At 45.0% G+C, this 22,500-nt stretch overlaps 1 protein-coding gene across 1 annotated transcript in view; it reads left to right on the top strand.

The window, feature by feature from the left end:
* trpm2 (transient receptor potential cation channel, subfamily M, member 2) overlaps positions 1-8,850 on the top strand; it is a gene marked incomplete at both ends in the record, with an annotated part of 61,121 nt that extends 52,271 nt beyond the window's left edge. Inside the window, 1 exon segment of the mRNA XM_083642237.1 lies at positions 8,800-8,850. Coding sequence (XP_083498363.1) covers positions 8,800-8,850 — 51 coding nt within the window.
* Positions 8,851-22,500: the final 13,650 nt, after the last annotated feature.

Below are 22,500 nucleotides of genomic sequence, written 5' to 3'. Positions count from 1 at the left end.
TTAGCAGCAGCACATAACTCTGCATTGTTGAATCTGAGGTGTGCTGCTAATATGAGCTATGCAGGCTTTGCTGCTTGGAGCAACGTTGGTCGAATGTGGCGGGTTGCTAAATATGACTTAGCACTAATTTATCAGTGCACAGTCATATTTAGAATGATTATAAAAGTTCAGAATGTGACCAGACGCCTCCGACACTGCTGCTTCTCTTCACCAACTTTACATGAGAAAAAGCTCAATCAAAATGTAAGAAATGCTCCTCTTGGATTTGTATTCTCTATGACAACCGTGTGTGTGTGTGTGTGTGTGTGTGTGTGTGTGTGTGTGTGTGTGTGTGTGTGTGTGTGTGTGCGTGTGCGTGTGTGTGTGCGTGTGCACACGCACTGTGTGTGTGCGTGCGTGTGTGCATGTGCGTGTGTGTGTGTGTGTGTGTGTACACATGCAAGTGGCGCATGGCGTTAGACGTACTGCTTTGTTGTGGTTCCTCTGCCAGCCCAGTTTCTATAATTAGCAGCGCCTGCAGCGCCTCATGGGGAGCATATTAACACACACGAGTGGAGGAGCAAGAACCAGAGCACTGGTGATGCGCGGGTCACCCAGAACCCGCCGGGTCCCGCGGGCTGGACCGCCCCGCAGGCGGGCTGGGTTGGCAAATGATGAAAATATGGCGGGTGCGGGCGGGGCAGGCTCAGAACGTGACAAAGCAACATTATAATATAATTGAGTTAGAGCAGTGAAATGCGCAGAGTAACCCTTTATTAAGACTTAGAACACGGCTCTCTTGAATACTCGATTCTGATTGGTCAATCAACAATATTCACCGGTCATTATTTCTCGACAACCGACCGCTGCTCTGCCACACCTGGATTAATCATTTGATAAGAGCTTTTTGTCAGCAAGACACTACTAATTAGGCCAACCAGTTGCAGCTGTGGTGTCTTGTGTGCCAATTACGAATGAAACCGCTTTGTCATTGAAAACGCTATTAAAAAATCTATTTGAATAATTATTTTTGTCAGATTATTGAATGATTTAGTTGTAGGCCGTGTTCTAAGCGGGATAATGTATATTGAGGCGGTGATTACTGGGAAATAATGACCTTCAGGTGAACGATTAAGCCCTCCGCTGCGCGTCGGGCTCAATCAGTCACCTGTCGGTCATTATTTCCCCCGTAATCACCGCCTCAATATACATTATCCCTTACGTGAACTCTCTCTCACACGTACACACAATCAGTCTGCAGTGCACCTGCTGCACTAGTAAAGAAACGCTTCGAATGAGGTAGCCTATGTGCTCTCAAAACAAACATTTTGGAAGGATTATTCGCTGTAATTATTATTTGCAGTGTCCATAAAACTAATGCCACCGCAGATTTTCTGTTGTGGACTCGACTGTGATTGTGAGGATGGCGAACAGAGGAGGCAGAGGCAGGCTTCAAGTTCACCACAAAATGTTCATTGTGGAGAAACTGGCAATTTCGATTTTGAGTTGCAACAAAAATACAAAAAGGGCAAAAAAATACTTAATTGGGTTGAAAGCAAAAGACAATAACTCGGAACAAAACCAGAATGAAGACACCAGAACTTACACTGGAACACTTAGCCTAGCTATACCCATCCAAAACGTGGGCCCAGCTATCAGGCCAGAAGTCCTGTCCATTCCTGGATAATGGAAAAAGTGAACCCTCTCACACGGGTGCTTGCCTGTTAAATAGCCCAAGCCCCTCCTACAAACACCAAGCCCCTCCTACAAACACAAGCCCCTCCTACAAACACAGGACCGACAATCGGTGTCAATTAAAGAACCAACGGATAAAGGGTTACATTCAATACAATCATTTGTTACATTAGTATCACTGAATAACTGGATGACCAATCAAATATATTGCAATGTCCCAATCAATGTTCTAAGACACTCAAAATAGACTTATACATTTTATTCTACTCAAATCACTTGGCACAATCCACTACCCCTCTCTTCCAATGAGGGTGGACTCCTCCGCCTCTGTTTCACACACCAGGCCTAAATGAAGAATTACCAAGTGTTAATTAGCACCAACTGCACCACTGTAGTGAGACAGACTACAAAGAATCAAATGTCACAAGTAAACAAACACCAACTCAACAGTATATAATTATATAGGTCAAAGGTCATGGGTGTCCCCATGACAGTGATCTATTAGTCAGCTTTACTGCAACGAGAGCGCATGAGGTAATTAAAGAAATGGGAAGGAATAAGAAGTAGCCTACCTCCTCTCTACCTGCTACCTCCATTTGAACACCTTGGATTAATTGAGGAAAGATCAATAATAGCGGAGTTTGTAACGCTGACGAGCAGAAAGAACGACATGAAAGCAGCCGCGCAGCATCCAGAGCAGTACAACTGTTGTCCAGTCGCGCACCGGCACGCATGTGTGTGTCTGTCTGTGAGAGAGAGAAGGAGAGAGATGAACACAGAGGCATGACAGGCATACAGTGCTTTGTTGAATCATTGGTTGATCATGTGGGGGAACGTTCAGTTCTACAATGGACCACGTTCCTTTGAAGAGCGTGTCTGCTGGTAGCTGATCACTCAGGTGGCTCCACCTGCAGAACAGCAGGTGGCTCCACCTGCAGAACAGCAGGTGGCTCCACCTGCAGAAGGCCAAGGTGACCACAAGCCTCACTGTAAGTGCTGAACTCACCACCCAGGATGAGGCCAGAATGGCGCTTTGGGGCGGCATCCTCCAGGCTGGGTCAGATGTAGGCTGTGAAGATGTAGGCTGTGAAGATGTAGGCTGGGTCAGATGTAGGCTGTGAAGATGTAGGCTGTGAAGATGTAGGCTGGGTCAGATGTAGGCTGTGAAGATGTAGGCTGTGAAGATGTAGGCTGTGAAGATGTAGGCTGGGTCAGATGTAGGCTGTGAAGATGTAGGCTGTGAAGATGTAGGCTGTGAAGATGTAGGCTGGGTCAGATGTAGGCTGTGACGATGGAAGTCACATCATCTTGGGGGATACTGGAATTTTTAAAGCAGCTACGAGCAACATTTTCGATTGTTATTAAACAGTCTAAATGTAATATTGATGCATCACATCTTACCTATAGAGGGAATGCACCGACGCCACGCCCCCTCCCGAACACGCCCCCTCAGCCGGACTGAGCAGCACTGAGTGTCAAATTTCCAAAACAAACGTGGCTTCAGACAGGGGTAGTAGCGAAACCACGGCTAATATAAACGATTATCTGCTTAAATTAAAGGCAGTTGGACTCGAATGTGACCCGTACAGCTTGCCAAAGAACCAGTGGTCCATGGACGTAGACATGTGGCCAGGAATAGGGTTTCCTGACATTTATATGTACTTAATATCGACGCCGGGGAAATACACAAACCAAAGCATGAAAGCATGAAAGCATACAAGAGCCTGGACGCGTGGTCGTACTTCAAGGCTGGATTTGTTGGCGACATTAAAGTAACGAGGACAGCAATGGATATTCTGGTTGTATGTGGAGAGGTAAATATTTATTTTATTACAACTTTTATTAAGAAAAATATAGCATACGCTGTCACTAACACACGCTAGCTTTGTTCATAGTGAACACTGTCACTCATGTAACGTTATATCTGTGCAGGTAAAACACAGCCAGAGAATGAATGAGCCCTCATTGAAACCCTGGATAGCTGCAGAGAATACCGGGACCGTTTCATTAGCTTTCGGCAGCCTGTAAAAAGATACCTCCGACGCCTTGTTGAATCTATTTTTACAGTCAATGGCACAACAGCACTTTCCCATTTTCGTTGTTTTCTCGCGGAAGCTGAACGCTAAACACCGTGACCCGGCGGCGCCACCTGGCTTGTTTAGACGTTTTGACACTCACGGCAGCTGAGTGGGCGTACCCGCACTGACTGTCGCGTCCGTGACGTCACGTGCATTCCCTCTATAATAGTAGCTGAGACCAAAGCCGTGTGAATCGGAGATTGCTCTCTTGATGATTATAGAGTCTGTGTCTGTCTTCCGGCGGGCCGGATAAACCCGGAAGTGAAACGAAACGGTTTACGGCAGCTGCCTGCCTTCAACCGTTTCGCTCTGCCTAGCAACAGACCATAAACAAGGAGAACGCCATGCTCGCTACATCCAGGGGCTTGCTACGCTCGCGAACATCTCTCGTTATATTCTAACAGTTTTTTTTTAAAGTTATTTTGTGGTTATGGCCGAAGTGGCTGCCGCAAACCGTTTCATTTCACTTCCTGATCTGCCCCGCGGCCGCAGACAGACTAATCATCAAGACAACACTGGCCGATTCACTCGGGGTTCAAGCGAGACTACTCTGTGTTGGTCTCGTCTACTATTAGAGGTAAGACGTGAGGCATCGATATTAAAATTAGACTGTTTAATAACAATCGAAAATCTTGCTCGTAGCTGCTTTAAGGAGTAGAAATAGGCGCTGGCTGTTTTTTTTTCCAACACCTGTTCAGACCACTGCAGATTGAGCTGACATGTGACCCAGGAGCTTCAGGCTCCACACGCTCTGGAGTTCAATGTTTCTTGCCAGCCTTGTGGGGTGGGCTGATGGGCTCTCTGTTGAATGGAAATGCAGCATCTTGCATTTCTGAGTGTGCAGCACCATGGAGCTCTCAGAGGACCACTTCTCAGGGTCATTGAGGTCACGCTGAATGGTGGGGTGGTGCAGTCAATGGTCTCACCTCCAGCAGATTGAGGTCACCAACAAATGACTTCCAGTGCTTAGCTGATGCCTGGTCAGCGGCACCGTTGATGTAGGCAATGAATATTATAGAGCCAAACAGGGTTCCTTGGGGAAGTCCACTTGTGATGGTAGACCCCTTCTGAGAGTGTCCCACCATGGTAGCATACTGACTGGGTTCTATTGGTTAAAACATCTGCTACTATCCACCTGGCTAGGGATTGCTAGCCAGGAAGCTACTTTGCCGAGTAGAGAGGTGAGTGAAATGGCTGTGTGTTTCACTGATGGAGGTGGCCACTGTGGCTGCCTTCCATTCAGAGGGGACCTCCATGCCTTCTTATGTCAGCCAGGGGCTCACTGAGTTCATATCACTCTCTACTGAGTCTAGCTGGGATACCATCAGGGCCAGCTGCTTTTCAGATGTTGACCCTTTTGAGTTTCTCATAGACCTCCCAGGGCTGAACTGACCAATCACTACCTCTCAGTGTGCATCATGTGACCAGGGCTGAACTGACCAATCACTACCTCTCAGCGTGCATCATGTGACCTTGTTTACAGTAAGAAGCGTTCACTCTCCAGTTCTTTTCATACATCCATGGATCAAACACCGGCCAACATTAGAGGGGGAAATCAAGTGAAGACAAGTGAAAATCCTGTGGAAAGTTCGCTTTAGGGTTCTATCAATTTTGTTAAGAGTGTTTTTCTACCTGCTGCTACTTTGAGAAATACTGCGCTGAAAAAAGGGGAAAATTGAACAGGTGGACATTTGTGTGTGTGTGTGTGTGTGTGTGTGGGGGGGGGGGGGGGGGGGGGGGGGCTGGCAAGTTATTGCAAATGGGCCAACAAATCATTTGCAACACATTACGATCTTCATGCTTTTTTTATGACTCTGTGTGAGAATGCATTTCTTCATCGTTGGATGATGTCGTTATTTAATTTGTAATCAATGAATGAGCCTGTTGCTCAGTGACGGCCCCTCACTTCACTTTGACTTTCTCATTTCTGTGTGCTGCTGATGGACGCCTCCTTTTACTGTCATAAAGAAGAAGTGCTCTGAGAACACATGTTGGCCTCCATACTTATGGTTGAGAAGATGTGGTTGAGAAGATGTGGTTGAGAAGATGTGGTTGAGATGTGGTTGAGATTAGGGATGGGAATTTCAACTAATTTCCCCGCCGACTAGTCTCAAATTGTATTTGCGACTAGTCTATTCACCTTATGTAGCCACGCCCATTTGACCCGGTTCTGTGGCCGTCCTACGACTTCCGGCTAAAAATAATAATAAAATAAAATAAAAAATGGCTGCGCTGCTCCAATATCATCTAACTCTGAATTAACTAATAATTTAGCCAATTGTATGTAACATACCAAATAAAAGCAAACGGCAATGTCTAAGAATGCAACGCCATGTAACTGGCTCGTTAAGTCTCGCATTCCAGGGAATTACGTTAACGTCTGCGGGTCTTTATTGACGTTAATGGCTCGCGCTGCTATCGCGCTGCCTCGGAGGAGAGAAAACTATCTGAAGCTTTCTTTGTTGGAGTCCAGGTATGTTTTACAAGAAAGTGCTCGTCATTGTCGACGATAACGTTATCTGACCTGGCTAACAGTGGATACTCGCTTGCTTGCTGTGTACCGGCTCAAAGTAGTAGGCTACGTTATTTATTTTACCCCTTCACTGTCCGCTCCAAAAACAACTCTTTTATTTTGCGCCGTGACCGCCGGAAGTGTTAGAAGGACCCGGAAGAATTTGGTCCACTGTAAGGTCTGAACATAAGGTGAATAAGCAAGAAAACTCACAATTTAATATACATATTAAATTAAAAGTTTAAAAGTTTAAAATGCAAATGTTTTGTGTATTTAGGAGCTATTTTAGCCCAAACATTCAGTACAAGCTGTTAATTTAAATTCTATTGATGTAACAACAACTGACTGAATAAAGGTGAACAAATGAAAGAGAAATACATTTCTGATACGTTTGCCAATGCAATGCATGGCATTTATTATGAATAATGTTGTAGGACGGAGTTCCAGCGTGTCTTGCATGATTGTGTAAGCTATTTTTATGAAGGTGCTATATCATTTATGTTTACGTTCTAGACAGCCAATGCACTGTAGGCTCTTATGTTGAAGACAGGAAACAGAAGTGTGTGTGTGTTGTTGTGGGGGAGCTTGACGCTAGGTTATGCTGGAAGCGGAAAAATATTTTATTATTAGTTTATTGGTTTTTACTTTTTATATCAAAATATTCACCTTATGTTCAGACCTTACAGTGGGCCAAATTCTTCCGGGTCCTTTTAACACGTCCGGCGGTGACGGCGCCAAATAAGAGAGTTGTTTTTGGAGCGGACAGTGAAGGGATAAAATAAAGAACGTAGCCTACTACTTTGAGCTCGGTACACAGCAAGCAAGCGAGTATCCACTGTTAGCCAGGTCAGATAACGTTATATCGTCGACAATGACGAGCATTTTCTTGTAAAACATACCTGGACTCCAACAAAGAAAGCTTCACATAGTTTTCTCTCCTCCGAGCGCAGCTCGAGCCATTAACGTCAATAAGACCAGTTACACAGCGTTGCATTCTTAGACATTGCCGTTTGCTTTTATTTGGTATGTTACATACAATTGGCTAAATTATTAGTTCATTCAGAGTTAGATGCTGCTCAGCCTGTTTACAGCGAGGGCGGAGGCGTGAAGAACAAGATGCAGCGTTTAACCGACTAGTAAAATACTAAACGGTTAATAAATGAGTAGGCGGTTAAACGATTAAACGACTAGTCGCGCACATCCCTAGTTGAGATGTGGTTGAGATGTGGTTGAGATTTCCAAGTGGGCCGTGAGTGGAAACAGCTGATCTATATCACACATATGTGCTTGTGTGTTTCTTTATATCACACGTATGTGCTTGTGTGTTTCTTTATATCACACGTATGTGCTTGTGTGTTTCTTTATATCACACATATGTGCTTGTGTGTTTCTTTATATCACACATATGTGCTTGTGTGTTTCTTTATATCACACGTATGTGCTTGTGTGTTTCTTTATATCACACGTATGTGCTTGTGTGTTTCTTTATATCACACGTATGTGCTTGTGTGTTTCTTTATATCACACGTATGTGCTTGTGTGTTTCTTTATATCACACGTATGTGCTTGTGTGTTTCTTTATATCACACGTATGTGCTTGTGTGTTTCTTTATATCACACGTATGTGCTTGTGTGTTTCTTTATATCACACGTATGTGCTTGTGTGTTTCTTTATATCACACGTATGTGCTTGTGTGTTTCTTTATATCACACGTATGTGCTTGTGTGTTTCTTTATATCACACGTATGTGCTTGTGTGTTTCTTTATATCACACGTATGTGCTTGTGTGTTTCTTTATATCACACGTATGTGCTTGTGTGTTTCTTTATATCACACGTATGTGCTTGTGTGTTTCTTTATATCACACGTATGTGCTTGTGTGTTTCTTTATATCACACGTATGTGCTTGTGTGTTTCTTTATATCACACGTATGTGCTTGTGTGTTTCTTTATATCACACGTATGTGCTTGTGTGTTTCTTTATATCACACGTATGTGCTTGTGTGTTTCTTTATATCACACGTATGTGCTTGTGTGTTTCTTTATATCACACGTATGTGCTTGTGTGTTTCTTTATATCACACGTATGTGCTTGTGTGTTTCTTTATATCACACGTATGTGCTTGTGTGTTTCTTTATATCACACGTATGTGCTTGTGTGTTTCTTTATATCACACGTATGTGCTTGTGTGTTTCTTTATATCACACGTATGTGCTTGTGTGTTTCTTTATATCACACGTATGTGCTTGTGTGTTTCTTTATATCACACGTATGTGCTTGTGTGTTTCTTTATATCACACGTATGTGCTTGTGTGTTTCTTTCTGTATGCCTGTGTCCTTCCTCACAGACAGTGCATGGCCTCTGCCCCACCCATCTCTTCTCTTCTCTTCTCTTCTCTTCTCTCTGCTGTCACCTGACCTCACACATCCGTCTAACCTCTCATCCTGATCCAATCCCATGTCAGCCACAGCACCAGCGCCTGCCTGTGACCCCTCCCCTCTCTCAACCCCCTCCCCCTCCCATCCCCCACAGCCCCTCCTCCAATCTGGGATGGGTAAAGAGGCGGTGAACTGTCTTCAGTGAGCTGTAACTCCTCCCACTTCCTTAACGTTCCTCGTTATCTCAGACTGGCTGCTGTGTTCTGTATTCCAGCACGCAATGCCATAAATCATGCCAGGGATTAGCAGGTGCATCATACGCTCTGAAGGGAGGGCGGACACTAGGACAGCGGCTGTATGCTCTGTAGGGAGGGCGGAGACTAGGACAGCGGCTGTACGCTCTGTAGGGAGGGCGGACACTAGGACAGCGGCTGTACGCTCTGTAGGGAGGGCGGACACTAGGACAGCAGCTGTATGCTCTGAAGGGAGGGCGGACACTAGGACAGCAGCTGTATGCTCTGAAGGGAGGGCGGACACTAGAGAGAGGGAGAGAGGGCTTGTTGGACAGAGTCCTCTGGGAGTGGCCAACAGTCATTGTTATGTAATGTCCTCCTCGCAGAGCGGCCAGGCTGTGGGCCCCACCACTGTAATCTCACTAGCATTAGCATAGCATTAGCATAGCGTTAGCCTATCTGTCTCTCACAATCAGAGGCTGCCTGTGTGTGTACAGCAGGGCTCACTCACCCGTGCTTTGTAAGAACCAGCCAATCAGCCTGGCCGGCCTGTTTGCATCCATCCAACTGAGCCAATAGGGTCTGTCCTCGTCTATCAAGTCAACATTCCTGCTTTCTCTCCAACCAACTGTCTCTGCTTGTGTTGTTGTTGTTGTCGTCATGGCAATGCTGTTGTTGTTGTTACTCTACCGAACCAAAAGGATGTTTGTGCTAAAACATCACAAATCAAGTCAAAAAGAGTCAAGAAATGTGTTTGTTTATTTTATGAAAAGGATCCCCGTTAGCTGCCGCCAAGACCAGCGCTAGTCTTCCTGAAGTAAAGAGTAAAACCACAAGCAATACTAAAATGCATTATTTTTTAAACTATATTGTGTAAGTGTTGTTGTCCTGATGAAACATTCACCGCTCTAAATGTGAAGAGAGATGTGTGCTCAGGGTCTTTGTGTGCTCAGGGTCTTTGTGTGCTCAGGGTCTTTGTGTGCTCAGGGTCTTTGTGTGCTCAGGGTTCAGAGTTCACGGGGTCACATGCGACCCAATTTGCGCTCAAGCGGGCCAGAAGAAGAACACCAATACAGTCGTATAAATGACTAAACCTCCACATGTTCCTGTTTCTTTCATTGTAAACAAACAGCTACATTTTAAGAACACGTTTTCACATGGCGTTATCTCAGCCACATTCAAACTAATGATCAAATCTGCTGTCTGGTAGAGCTGCAACGATTAATCGATCGACAGACAATTAATCGACAACTATTTTGATAATCGATTAATCGAGTACAATTTTAAGAGAAAATGTCTAAATTCTCTGAATCCAGCTTCTTAAATGTGACTGTTTTCTGGTTTCTTTACTCCTGTATGACAGTAAACTAAATATCTTTGAGTTGTGGACAAAACAAGACATTTGAGGGGGCGTCGTCTTGGACTTTAGGAAACACTGATCGTCATTTGCCGCCATTTTCTGACATTTTATAGACCAAACAACTAATCGATTCATCGAGAAAATAATCGACCGATTAATCGATTATGAAAATAATGGTTAGTTGCAGGCAGCCCTACTGTCTGGAACTGTGCATTACAATTGATGGCAACTGTGCAATTCTCTATAGTCAATTTGATTTGATTTCCAAATGGAGCGAAAGCTTCCTCAGAGGCATCAGGTCAGTCATTGTGCAGAGCGAGGCAGACTCTGCTGAGCCAGCGATAGAGCTTAGTTAAGACGAGCCCAGCCACTGAGGGAGGCTTTCCTCACGTTGGCAGCTTGATTGCTTTCGCACGCTATTTCCAAGCTCAACACAGATCAAAGACTAAGACACTCACTGAACTGCTGCCCCCCAGTGGAATCAGTGAGTCACTGAACTGCTGCCCCCCAGTGGAATCAGTGAGTCACTGAACTGCTGCCCTCCAGTGGAATCAGTGAGTCACTGAACTGCTGACCTCCAGTGGAATCAGTGAGTCACTGAACTGCTGCACCCCAGTGGAATCAGTGAGTCACTGAACTGCTGACCTCTCCAGTGGGATCAGTGAGTCACTGAACTGCTGCCCTCCAGTGGAATCAGTGAGTCACTGAACTGCTGACCTCTCCAGTGGAATCAGTGAGTCACTGAACTGCTGCCCTCCAGTGGAATCAGTGAGTCACTGAACTGCTGACCTCTCCAGTGGAATCAGTGAGTCACTGAACTGATGCCCTCCAGTGGAATCAGTGAGTCCCTGAACTGCTGACCTCTCCAGTGGAATCAGTGAGTCACTGAACTGCTGCCTTCCAGTGGAATCAGTGAGTCACTGAACTGCTGCCCTCCAGTGGAATCAGTGAGTCACTGAATCCTACGATCATGAAGGGCCAATGTGCCTGGCCCTGCTATGCCCTAGCTACACGGCAGTATCATGTCTTCTCATCGTTGAACAGCCACATACTGGACGTCTCATCACAGAACTCCGTTGAGCTGAGGCCTGCTTGGAAGTGTGTGTGTGTGTGTGTGTATCCAGTGTGTGTGTGTGTGTGTGTGTGTGTGTGTGTGTGCGCTGCGTGCGTTGTCAGATTGGACCGGTAAAGCACTCTAAGCCGGTGTGTTTTCTCTTATTCATGTGAGGACACAGGAGCTGTCAGTGGTTCTGTTCCGCTGCTGCTGAAATAGTAATGAGTGTGCATAACGGAGCCAGGCCAGTGTGCGTTACACCCCTCTGCACTGGGCCTGTGTGTGTGTGTGTGTGTGTCTGTGTCTGTGTGTGTGTGTGTGTGTGTGTGTGTGTGTGTGTGTGCGTGTGCGTGTGCGTGTGCGTCTGCGTCTGCGTCTGTCTGTGTCTGTGTCTGTGTGTGTGTGTGTGTGTGTGTCTGTGTGCGTGTGTGTCTGTGTGTGTGTGTGTGTGTGTGTGTCTGTGTGTGTGTGTGTGTGTGTGTGTGTGTCTGTGTGCGTGCCAGTGATGAAGAGGAGGCACACAGCTTTGAGCACCACTGGAATAAGGCTAACAGACAGATGGAGGTCAGACTCTTTGTGTAACCAAACTGTCTGGAATGTATTTGATCTGTAATGGGGATGGGGCCGATCCGATCCAATATCGGTATCGGGTGCCGATATTGGCATGGATCGGATCGGATCGGAATCTGATTTTTTTTTTTTTTTTTGCTGCAATTCCAGCGCGGGCCGTAATTTGCCCATGTATAATAGTATCCTTCTTTGCCTTGTATATTTTCCTTAATTTTGTCTGCTTTTTGCAAGGTATATTTAAAAAAAAATCTTTAATTGGCCAAATCTTTGCCTATACTGTATATTCGAGAAAAATATTGGTATCGGCATAATATCGGTATCGGCAGATATCCAAATTCAGGTATCGGAATCGGATCGGAAGTGAAAAAATGTGGATCGGCGCATCCCTAATCTGTAAGCCATCTAAACAGTGAGGAGGTGAAGTGCTAAGCTAGTCTGTTAGCTATTACTGCTATTATAGCATTAGCCGTGCTAATGCACATTAGGGCTGCCACAAACTATTATTTTGATAGTCGACTAGTCACCGATTATTTTAACGATTAGTCGACTAATCGGATCATATCGCACAATTACTCAATCGCTCTGATTTATCTATCATCAGCTTCTAAATTTAGCTTCAAGTTGTTTTAAGCATGTGCCAAATAAAAATAAAGACAATTAATGATGATAATTCACTCAAAATTAATATTTTCATGAACTTTAAAGTTTAGAACATGTCAGCATATTTATTTCTGGCATCAATGTACTTGCATGTAATAAATGTAATATAGTGCAAATTGCAAAACTGCAAAATAGTACACATTGAAATTGAAAACATATAGTGCAATGAAATATGTACCGGTAGCTACTATCCATTGAATGAATAATGCAAAATAAAATTAGGGCACTACTACGTGGAATGGAAATGGAACCAAAAACTATTCACTGTGTATGCAACCAAAATATCAACAAAAATAAATTGTTTCAGTCTTCTCAGGCATCAAACACATTTTTTAATGTCGTAAGTAGAGTGCAAACTGCAGAGTAAAATGAGGTTTCCAGTATTCCCGTCAGCAACACATGATCTTAACGTTGCTATGATGACAACGTTACAGGAGGCTTTTAACGTTAATATCGTTAGCCAATAGCTAACGTTAGCAGCTAAAACTTAACGTTGCGGTTGCCAGTGAGCTAACAAGCTAATTAGCCTTCATCTGCATTCGCCACAACGTGCTTCCTTTTGAGATGCTCGTGCATCATACTCGTGCTGCCATGATAAGCGAGTTCAGCTTATTTAGCAGATTTTGCACTTCACATTATTGTGGGTGAAATGCTCCCACACTTTGGACGTAGTATGAGGACGGCTAGACATTTTTTCTGTGGAGAAGCACTGGGAGCTGCTTGTTTTTCCGGTCACGGTGATGTCACGTTTTCCCCGGATGATGGGTACTGTGCATGTGCATCAAAGACAGGACGGAGACGCCTGGATGCCAAGCCAGCCAGTGAGGCCATCACAGGCAGCAGCTTCGCGGAAACAAACTACCAAATTCGTCAGCCACGATTTAAATCGTCGACGTAGTCGCGACTAGTCGACTAATCGTGGCAGCCTTAATGCACATCCAGGCAGTTCAGTGAGTGAGGAATAAGTCAATTGAATAATTCACCTTGAGAGAGAATCGTTGCACTACCCGTGTGCGTCAGCTGAGCAGGGCACGTCTAGAAGCAGAACACTTCCACACACGGACTTCACTAGGCGTTCTTGTTGGTTGCATTCTGTCAAAGTAGCTGAGGAAGTGACAAATCCATCTATTACAAACACAAAGCAGTATAGCAGAGAGAGACCAGCAGAGGCAATGATGTTACTGTACAACCTGTCTTTTCCTTTGCCCCAGAAGGTGTTGTCATGTATAGTACAAACTGTCCAGTAGGAGGCAGCAGAAACAATGTGCCAGCTGTTTTTGCAGCTGCTGTGAATGCAATCTGGGAATCCAGAGTCTATTTTTATTTGAAAAAATAGAGTCTGGGACAGCCCTACTGTTTTTCCCCAGCTTCCTGTACAGAGCGCCTCTCCTGCCACCATCACTTCCTTTTCCACGTCCGTGCTCCACTGTTTACAGTCTAAATAGCAACGTGCGCCGTGACTTTACAGTCATTTTCCACTGTTGTTGTAAGACGAGTTGACGTCTTCTATGCAGTTTTAACGTTATTAACGTATATATATAGCGGCCTGATGGGGCCGCTATAATTAAAGGTTACAATTTCTAACTTTGAAAGGCTATAACTTTGACGCTGTTCAATTTTCAAGCAACTTCTTTCCATATGCTCAGCTGAACCTGCTCTACAAATGTACCTCAGGTGATCCATGTGCACCAGTGCTGTACTTTAGACAAGTTATCTGAAGTCTCTCCTCAAAGATTGGCCTTTTCTGAGAACATGGGACCAGCCTGCTGGGCTGTTTGGGTTGGAAGTGCGCCTAACCTCACTTTGTCTCAACGACCCTCAAAGTTTTTGAGATATTTTGAAAGTCTTGGAATATTTTTGACATCTCCTCGTAGACCCTTTGACCTCCTACCCGTGTTTACTGTCTCCATGTTCAACTCCTTCATCAAAAGGCAATGAAGCAGAGCAGAGCAGAGCTCTCCTCTCCTCGGCTGAAGCAGCTCTCTGAAGCAGAGCTCTCCTCTCCTCTGCTGAAGCAGAGCAGAGCTTTGCCCCTTTCGGAACTGCTAACATAGCTTACGCTACTACGCAGTCCCTTGTTAGTACACCGCCGATGTAGCGTCCACAGGTCGCTCCGTCTGCAAACATTTTCTAACTACTCGATAAAGTTTCGCAAATGAAATTTCAAATGTACTTACGGAGCGAAAAGGGTTGTGTGAACCTCCGCGCATGATGTAGAAACAATAGCGCCACTAATAAACATGTTTAATCCCTCACTGAACCCCGGGTCTCATTTCTTCAAAATGAATGAGCTACAAACACTCGTCTTCTTCTGCGCTGCTGTCATGGGTGGTGCGCATAGCTACCATAGCGCTCGCTATCACTTCCGGCCCCTGGCGGTCGGAAGTGGCACTTTTGTAGTTTTTTGTTACTTTTGTAGTTTTTTCTAACTTTTGGAGTTAGATGCGCTCATGCGCTCAGAAGAGTTTTGGAAGCGCAGACAGGCTTCGTGTTCGCGATGTCGGAGCCTACATGCAGCAACTGCAAAGAACCAATTAAAAAAACCCGAAAGGATTCAACAGAGCATCGCTTAGATCATTATCCAGTCCGGCCACAGCTAGATTGGTTTTTCCAAATGTGTCTCCAACAGAAGCCTACATATGTCCTAATTGTGTAAGGATTCTCGTAAGTAAAACAAAGAAAAAAGGGGTGAAAAGGACATTTTGTAGAACACCAACAAAAGCCCTGGGAGGTTTTAATTTACAACTGTAAGGCAATCATCACAAGTGTATACAACTTCGACAAGCATGAACAGACACAAGGCAGCACATTCACACATAATACAGGACAGACAGGGGAAACACGAAAAAAAAAAAAAAAAATACAATTTAAAATAAATAAAACATAAGATGGCTAGAGACTTGTTAAAGATAAATAGAGGTCTTTGGCAAATTCGATTTAATTAATTTCAGGGACTTCATGTAGAGTTGGGTTTCATTAAAGTAGCAGGTAAAGATGGGTGGAGTTTTGATAAATTTGGCCTTATGAATAAAGAATTTAGCTAAGATTAGTAACACATTGATCATTAGGTCCAATTTTTTGTCTTCTAATATTACACCAAAAACAATACTATTATAATCAAGAACAGGCATTACTGTGTTTTTTCCATTTAACCAATCGATGAATTGTTTCCAGAACAGTTGGGTGTGAGAACACGAAACAAAAAGATGCTCAGTTGTTTCAATATCACCTTTACAGAAAATACACTCATTGCTCTCAAATCCAAATCTTAATCTTAAAAATTCACTGGAAGGGTAGAAGTCATTCATTATTTTGTAGTGAATTTCTTTTGTTTTGGGTGGAACTGGATAGTTGAAGAATTTTGTTCTCAATCTACATACTGCTGGTTTGTCAAAAATATTCAAAATATTATTTCTACAAGAACGGGCAGTGTATAAATCATTTGTTAGAATAGACCTTGAGAATTGGTTTAAGCACCTCTTATCAAGAAAATGTATTCCATTGATAAAAAGAGTGCTGAGCTGAGAACACAACAGAATCTAGCTGTGGCCGGACTGGATAATGATTTAAGCGATGTTCTGTTGAATCCTTTCGTTTTTTTTTAAATTGGTTCTTTGCAGTTGCTGCATGTAGGCTCCGACATCGCGAACACGAAGCCTGCCTGCGCTTCCAAAACTCTTCTGAGCGCATCTAACTCCAAAAGTTAGAAAAAACTACAAAAGTAACAAAAAACTACAAAAGTAACAAAAAACTACAAAAGTGCCACTTCCGACCGCCAGGGGCCAGAAGTGATAGCGAGCGCTATGGTAGCTATGCGCACCACCCATGACAGCAGCGCAGAAGAAGACGAGTGTTTGTAGCTCATTCATTTTGAAGAAATGAGACCCGGGGTTCAGTGAGGGATTAAACATGTTTATTAGTGGCGCTATTGTTTCTACATCATGCGCGGAGGTTCACACAACCCTTTTCGGTCCGTAAGTACATTTGAAATTTCATTTGCGAAACTTTATCGAGTAGTTAGAAAAATTTTGCAGACGGAGCGACCTGTTTAGGCTACATCGGCGGTGTACTAACAAGGGACTGCGTAGTAGCGTAAGCTATGTTAGCAGTTCCGAAAGGGGCAAAGCAGAGCTCTTCTCTCCTCGGCTGAAGCAGCTCTCTGAAGCAGAGCTCTCCTCTCCTCTGCTGAAGCAGAGCAGAGCTCTCCTCTCCTCGGCTGAAGCAGCTCTCTGAAGCAGAGCAGAGCTCTCCTCGGCTGAAGCAGCTCTCTTAGCCCCTGGCTGCTTCACATGACTGCCATTGACCGTGCCGTCCCAGCAGCCTCTTGAGTCTTGTGCAGTTCTGCTATTCAACTTCAAAGATGGCGCTTGCTTTGGAAGCTCTTCAGTACAGCAGAGCAGAGTTGCAGTGTGGTTTTCCTCTTAATGCGACGTGGCCTTGTTTGTTCCCACATGAGCACACAAGCTTGTGATCTCCCCACCTTTGGAATTCTGTCTATAGACTCTCACTAAGCAAACAGCTCTGCTGCTGTGTTCTGTTCTGCCTTTCTATCTGTCTCTGAACTCCACTGGTCAGGTCTGCTGCTGTGTTCTGTTCTGCCTTTCTATCTGTCTCTGAACTCCACTGGTCAGGTCTGCTGCTGTGTTCTGTTCTGCCTTTCTATCTGTCTCTGAACTCCACTGGTCAGGTCTGCTGACTGTGTTCTGCCTTTCTATCTGTCTCTGAACTCCACTGGTCAGGTCTGCTGACTGTGTTCTGTTCTGCCTTTCTATCTGTCTCTGAACTCCACTGGTCAGGTCTGCTGACTGTGTTCTGCCTTTCTATCTGTCTCTGCACTCCACTGGTCAGGTCTGCTGACTGTGTTCTGTTCTGCCTTTCTATCTGTCTCTGAACTCCACTGGTCAGGTCTGCTGACTGTGTTCTGCCTTTCTATCTGTCTCTGAACTCCACTGGTCAGGTCTGCTGCTGTGTTCTGCCTTTCTATCTGTCTCTGCACTCCACTGGTCAGGTCTGCTGCTGTGTTCTGTTCTGCCTTTCTATCTGTCTCTGAAATCCACTGGTCAGGTCTGCTGCTGTGTTCTGCCTTTCTATCTGTCTCTGAACTCCACTGGTCAGGTCTGCTGCTGTGTTCTGCCTTTCTATCTGTCTCTGAACTCCACTGGTCAGGTCTGCTGCTGTGTTCTGCCTTTCTATCTGTCTCTGAACTCCACTGGTCAGGTCTGCTGCTGTGTTCTGCCTTTCTATCTGTCTCTGAACTCCACTGGTCAGGTCTGCTGCTGTGTTCTGCCTTTCTAACTGTCTCTGAACTCCACTGGTCAGGTCTGCTGCTGTGTTCTGTTCTGCCTTTCTATCTGTCCCTGAACTCCACTGGTCAGGTCTGCTGCTGTGTTCTGCCTTTCTATCTGTCTCTGAACTCCACTGGTCAGGTCTGCTGCTGTGTTCTGTTCTGCCTTTCTATCTGTCTCTGAACTCCACTGGTCAAAGTTCAGCCACAACTGGCTTTAGGGGACATGCTTGTTTCTGTTCCAGCTGCAACAGAAACAACAGACACTCACTTGTTTCTCTTCTTACCAGCCTTCAGGATGTTTGACGTTGTGTTAATGTGTTCATTTAGATTGATGCTTGAGGGTTTTGAACCGACGCACCACTCACTCAGCCAGTGTACCACTCACTCAGCCAGTGTACCACTCACTCAGCCAGTGTACCACTCACTCAGCCAGTGTACCACTCACTCAGCCAGTGTACCACTCACTCAGCCAGTGTACCACTCACTCAGCCAGTGTACCACTCACTCAGGTTAATGACCCATAGGCCCAGCGTCCTCCTCGGCCATCTGCACCGTGACTCATTTATAGGCTGCGTGGAGGCCTGAGCTGTTAGCCTCACCCCGGGGGCAGCGAGCCTCTTGCAGTGCTCCCTGCTGGGGTGTGGCTGGAGGACAGAGATTGGACAATACCCCCCCCCCCCCCCCCCCCCCCCACACACACACACACACACACACACACACACACACACACACTCACACACCACCCAACCCCCTCTCTCCATGCATCATTACATTCCTACCCTTCACCCCCAGTGCTCCACTCCTTCAATCAGCAGCTACCCCCCAGAGGTTTGGGCCTGTAATGACAGGATGGCATGTAGCATCTGTTACCCCGAGACCCTCCCTCTCAATCAGTCTCTTTTGATACGCAGTCTGTCTCGATCTCTGAGTTTCCCATAACTCCCCCAGACACACACACACACACACAAACACACACACACACACACACACACACACACACACACACACACACACACACACACTGGCACTCCAAACACACAGAAACACACACCATGCACCACTACCTCCCCTTCCTCTGACTCACTCCCATTGATGATACAGTCAGTCTCAGCTCGCTCCACCTTCATCATCGTGAATCGACCGTTCTGTCAATATCTCACGTTGCCTTCGACATGTGACAGATGCTCATATATATATATATATATATATATATATATATATATATATATATATATATAAATGAAATAAGTGAATGACTGTCTGCATGTTTGCTCTGTTTTGCATTTCACTCATCTTCCTCCCCCCCCTTTTTCTGTAGGCAGGTGAAGAGAGCGGGAGACTCGAACCTACATCCAGAACACTAAGCAGACCTATGAGATGCTCAGTCACCAGCTGACAGGTCAGTACACACACACACACACACACACACACACACACACACACACACACGCACACACACACGCACACGCACACGCACACGCACACGCACACGCACACACGCACACACACACACAGACATGATTTTGTCTTGTGCAGAAACGGTCTGCCCTACTTAGAGAAAGCTAGACGCCACCAACCTGCTACAGCACAACCTGCTCTTCCCAGCTGGTGCTGCTTTGAAAGCCCCCCCCCTCCCCCCCCCCCCCCCCCTCCCCCCCCCCCCCCCCCTCCCCCCCCCCCCCCCCCACACACCATCTCCTTGGCTCCTCCTCTCCAGCAGGTGTCTCCTCCCCTCCCCCCCAAAGCCCCCACCCACTCTCTGCGTCAGGCAACTCCATTCATGAAAAGCGTGACGTGAGCAGCGAGCGCTGACGCTGCCTCCACCCCCTCGCAGCCCGGCACGCTGCAGCACTCAGTGAGAGGAATGCTCCTCTCTCTCTCTCTCTCTCTCTTTCTCTCTGTCTCTCTCTATCTCTCTCTATCTCTCTCTCTCTCTCTATCTCTCTCTATCTCTCTCTCTCTATCTCTCTCTCTCTCTCTCTCTCTCTCTCTGTCCCTGTGCTTATATCCTGCTGGTGGGTCCAGTGGTTCTGGTTGGCTTGCGGGCTGTTCTTTGTGTCTGCAGGCTGTTCAGAGCAGAGACTGGACCATGGATCTGAGCTGCTGTGAGTAAATGTGCTGTTGTGGGTCTGAGTGGAGCTGCTACATCTGCTTGTATGTGTTGAAGTGTGCGTGTGCATGCGGGTTTGTGTTCTGTCTCTATATACAGTATGTTTGACAGTTCATCCTTCTGTCTACATACCGGTATGTATATATGTGTACTGTGTGCATACTTCTATGTGTGTGAGTGTGTGTGTGAGTGTGTGTGTGTGTGTGTGTGTGTGTGTGACTCAGTTGTCAGTGTTTGTGTAGCAGTGCTGCGCGGGCGTGCCGAGCTGAGCGGCCATGCGTTGGTGCGTGCCGGAGCTATTTTGGGCTCAGGCAGCAGTGATGCTGCTGCTGCTGCTTTTGATGCGGTACTTCTCTCCGTGCCCTCTGATGAAGGGCAGCTTGAGCTATAGGCTAAGCTATAGACACCCCCCCCTGCTGACCTACCAGCCAAATAACACAGACACAACCTCCGCATGATAACAATGCTCTTGGTCAAAGAGGACATCTTTTCGGGGACACACACGTGTGTGTGTTACACACACACACACACGTGTGTGTCGCGTGTGTGACACACACGTGTGTGTTACACACACGTGTGTGTTACACACAGCTGTGGGGGGCGAATGCTGCCTTCGTTTATAACTCAGAGGTGGCAAATTGCCACTTGCTACTAGGAAAACTCAAGTAAAACGGCGCGTCAAACTCGAAGTTCCTACTCGCAAATGATTTCTCAACCCCTGGTTGCTCCCACCTCGTCATTTGACATCATTTCAACATGGCCACCCACATCATATCTGGTGAATAAAATAGTATGAATTTAAAACACATTTTTGGCACGTAATTCCCCCTCCCCAACAATGTATGCTTTCAGACCAATCAGCATCCCAATACAGTAGTTGATAAACCCATACAATTAAACATTGATAGTGTTATTAGCTGTTAGCTGTCTAGTAGCTGATGCGAAACATTGATAGTGTTATTAGCTGTTAGCTGTCTAATGCTAAACATTGATAGTGTTATTAGCTGTTGGCTGTCTAGTAGCTGATGCTAAACATTGATAGTGTTATTAGCTGTTAGCTGTCTAATAGCTGATGCTAAACATTGATAGTGTTATTAGCTGTTAGCTGTCTAGTAGCTGATGCTAAACATTGATAGTGTTATTAGCTGTTGGCTGTCTAGTAGCTGATGCTAAACATTGATAGTGTTATTAGCTGTTAGCTGTCTAATAGCTGATGCTAAACATTGATAGTGTCATTAGCTGTTAGCTGTCTAGTATTCTGATGCTAAACATTGATAGTGTTATTAGCTGTTGGCTGTCTAGTAGCTGATGCTAAACATTGATAGTGTTATTAGCTGTTAGCTGTCTAATAGCTGATGCTAAACATTGATAGTGTCATTAGCTGTTAGCTGTCTAGTATTCTGATGCTAAACATTGATAGTGTTATTAGCTGTTGGCTGTCTAGTAGCTGATGCTAAACATTGATAGTGTTATTAGCTGTTAGCTGTCTAATAGCTGATGCTAAACATTGATAGTGTCATTAGCTGTTAGCTGTCTAGTATTCTGATGCTAAACATTGATAGTGTTATTAGCTGTTAGCTGTCTAATAGCTGATGCTAAACATTGATAGTGTTATTAGCTGTTAGCTGTCTAGTAGCTGATGCTAAACATTGATAGTGTTATTAGCTGTTGGCTGTCTAGTAGCTGATGCTAAACATTGATAGTGTTATTAGCTGTTAGCTGTCTAATAGCTGATGCTAAACATTGATAGTGTCATTAGCTGTTAGCTGTCTAGTATTCTGATGCTAAACATTGATAGTGTTATTAGCTGTTGGCTGTCTAGTAGCTGATGCTAAACATTGATAGTGTTATTAGCTGTTAGCTGTCTAATAGCTGATGCTAAACATTGATAGTGTCATTAGCTGTTAGCTGTCTAGTATTCTGATGCTAAACATTGATAGTGTTATTAGCTGTTGGCTGTCTAGTAGCTGATGCTAAACATTGATAGTGTTATTAGCTGTTAGCTGTCTAATAGCTGATGCTAAACATTGATAGTGTCATTAGCTGTTAGCTGTCTAGTATTCTGATGCTAAACATTGATAGTGTTATTAGCTGTTGGCTGTCTAGTAGCTGATGCTAAACATTGATAGTGTTATTAGCTGTTAGCTGTCTAGTATTCTGATGCTAAACATTGATAGTGTTATTAGCTGTTAGCTGTCTAGTATTCTGATGCTAAACATTGATAGTGTTATTAGCTGTTGGCTGTCTAATAGCTGATGCTAAACATTGATAGTGTTATTAGCTGTTGGCTGTCTAGTAGCTGATGCTAAACATTGATAGTGTTATTAGCTGTTAGCTGTCTAGTATTCTGATGCTAAACATTGATAGTGTTATTAGCTGTTGGCTGTCTAGTAGCTGATGCTAAACATTGATAGTGTCATTAGCTGTTAGCTGTCTAGTATTCTGATGCTAAACATTGATAGTGTTATTAGCTGTTGGCTGTCTAGTAGCTGATGCTAAACATTGATAGTGTTATTAGCTGTTAGCTGTCTAGTATTCTGATGCTAAACATTGATAGTGTTATTAGCTGTTGGCTGTCTAG

The sequence above is a fragment of the Poromitra crassiceps genome (assembly GCF_964638095.1).
Source record: "Poromitra crassiceps genome assembly, chromosome: 8".
Taxonomy (NCBI): domain Eukaryota; kingdom Metazoa; phylum Chordata; class Actinopteri; order Beryciformes; family Melamphaidae; genus Poromitra; species Poromitra crassiceps.
Note: the sequence above shows the minus strand (reverse complement) of the source record. Positions and strands in the feature narration are given on the sequence as shown.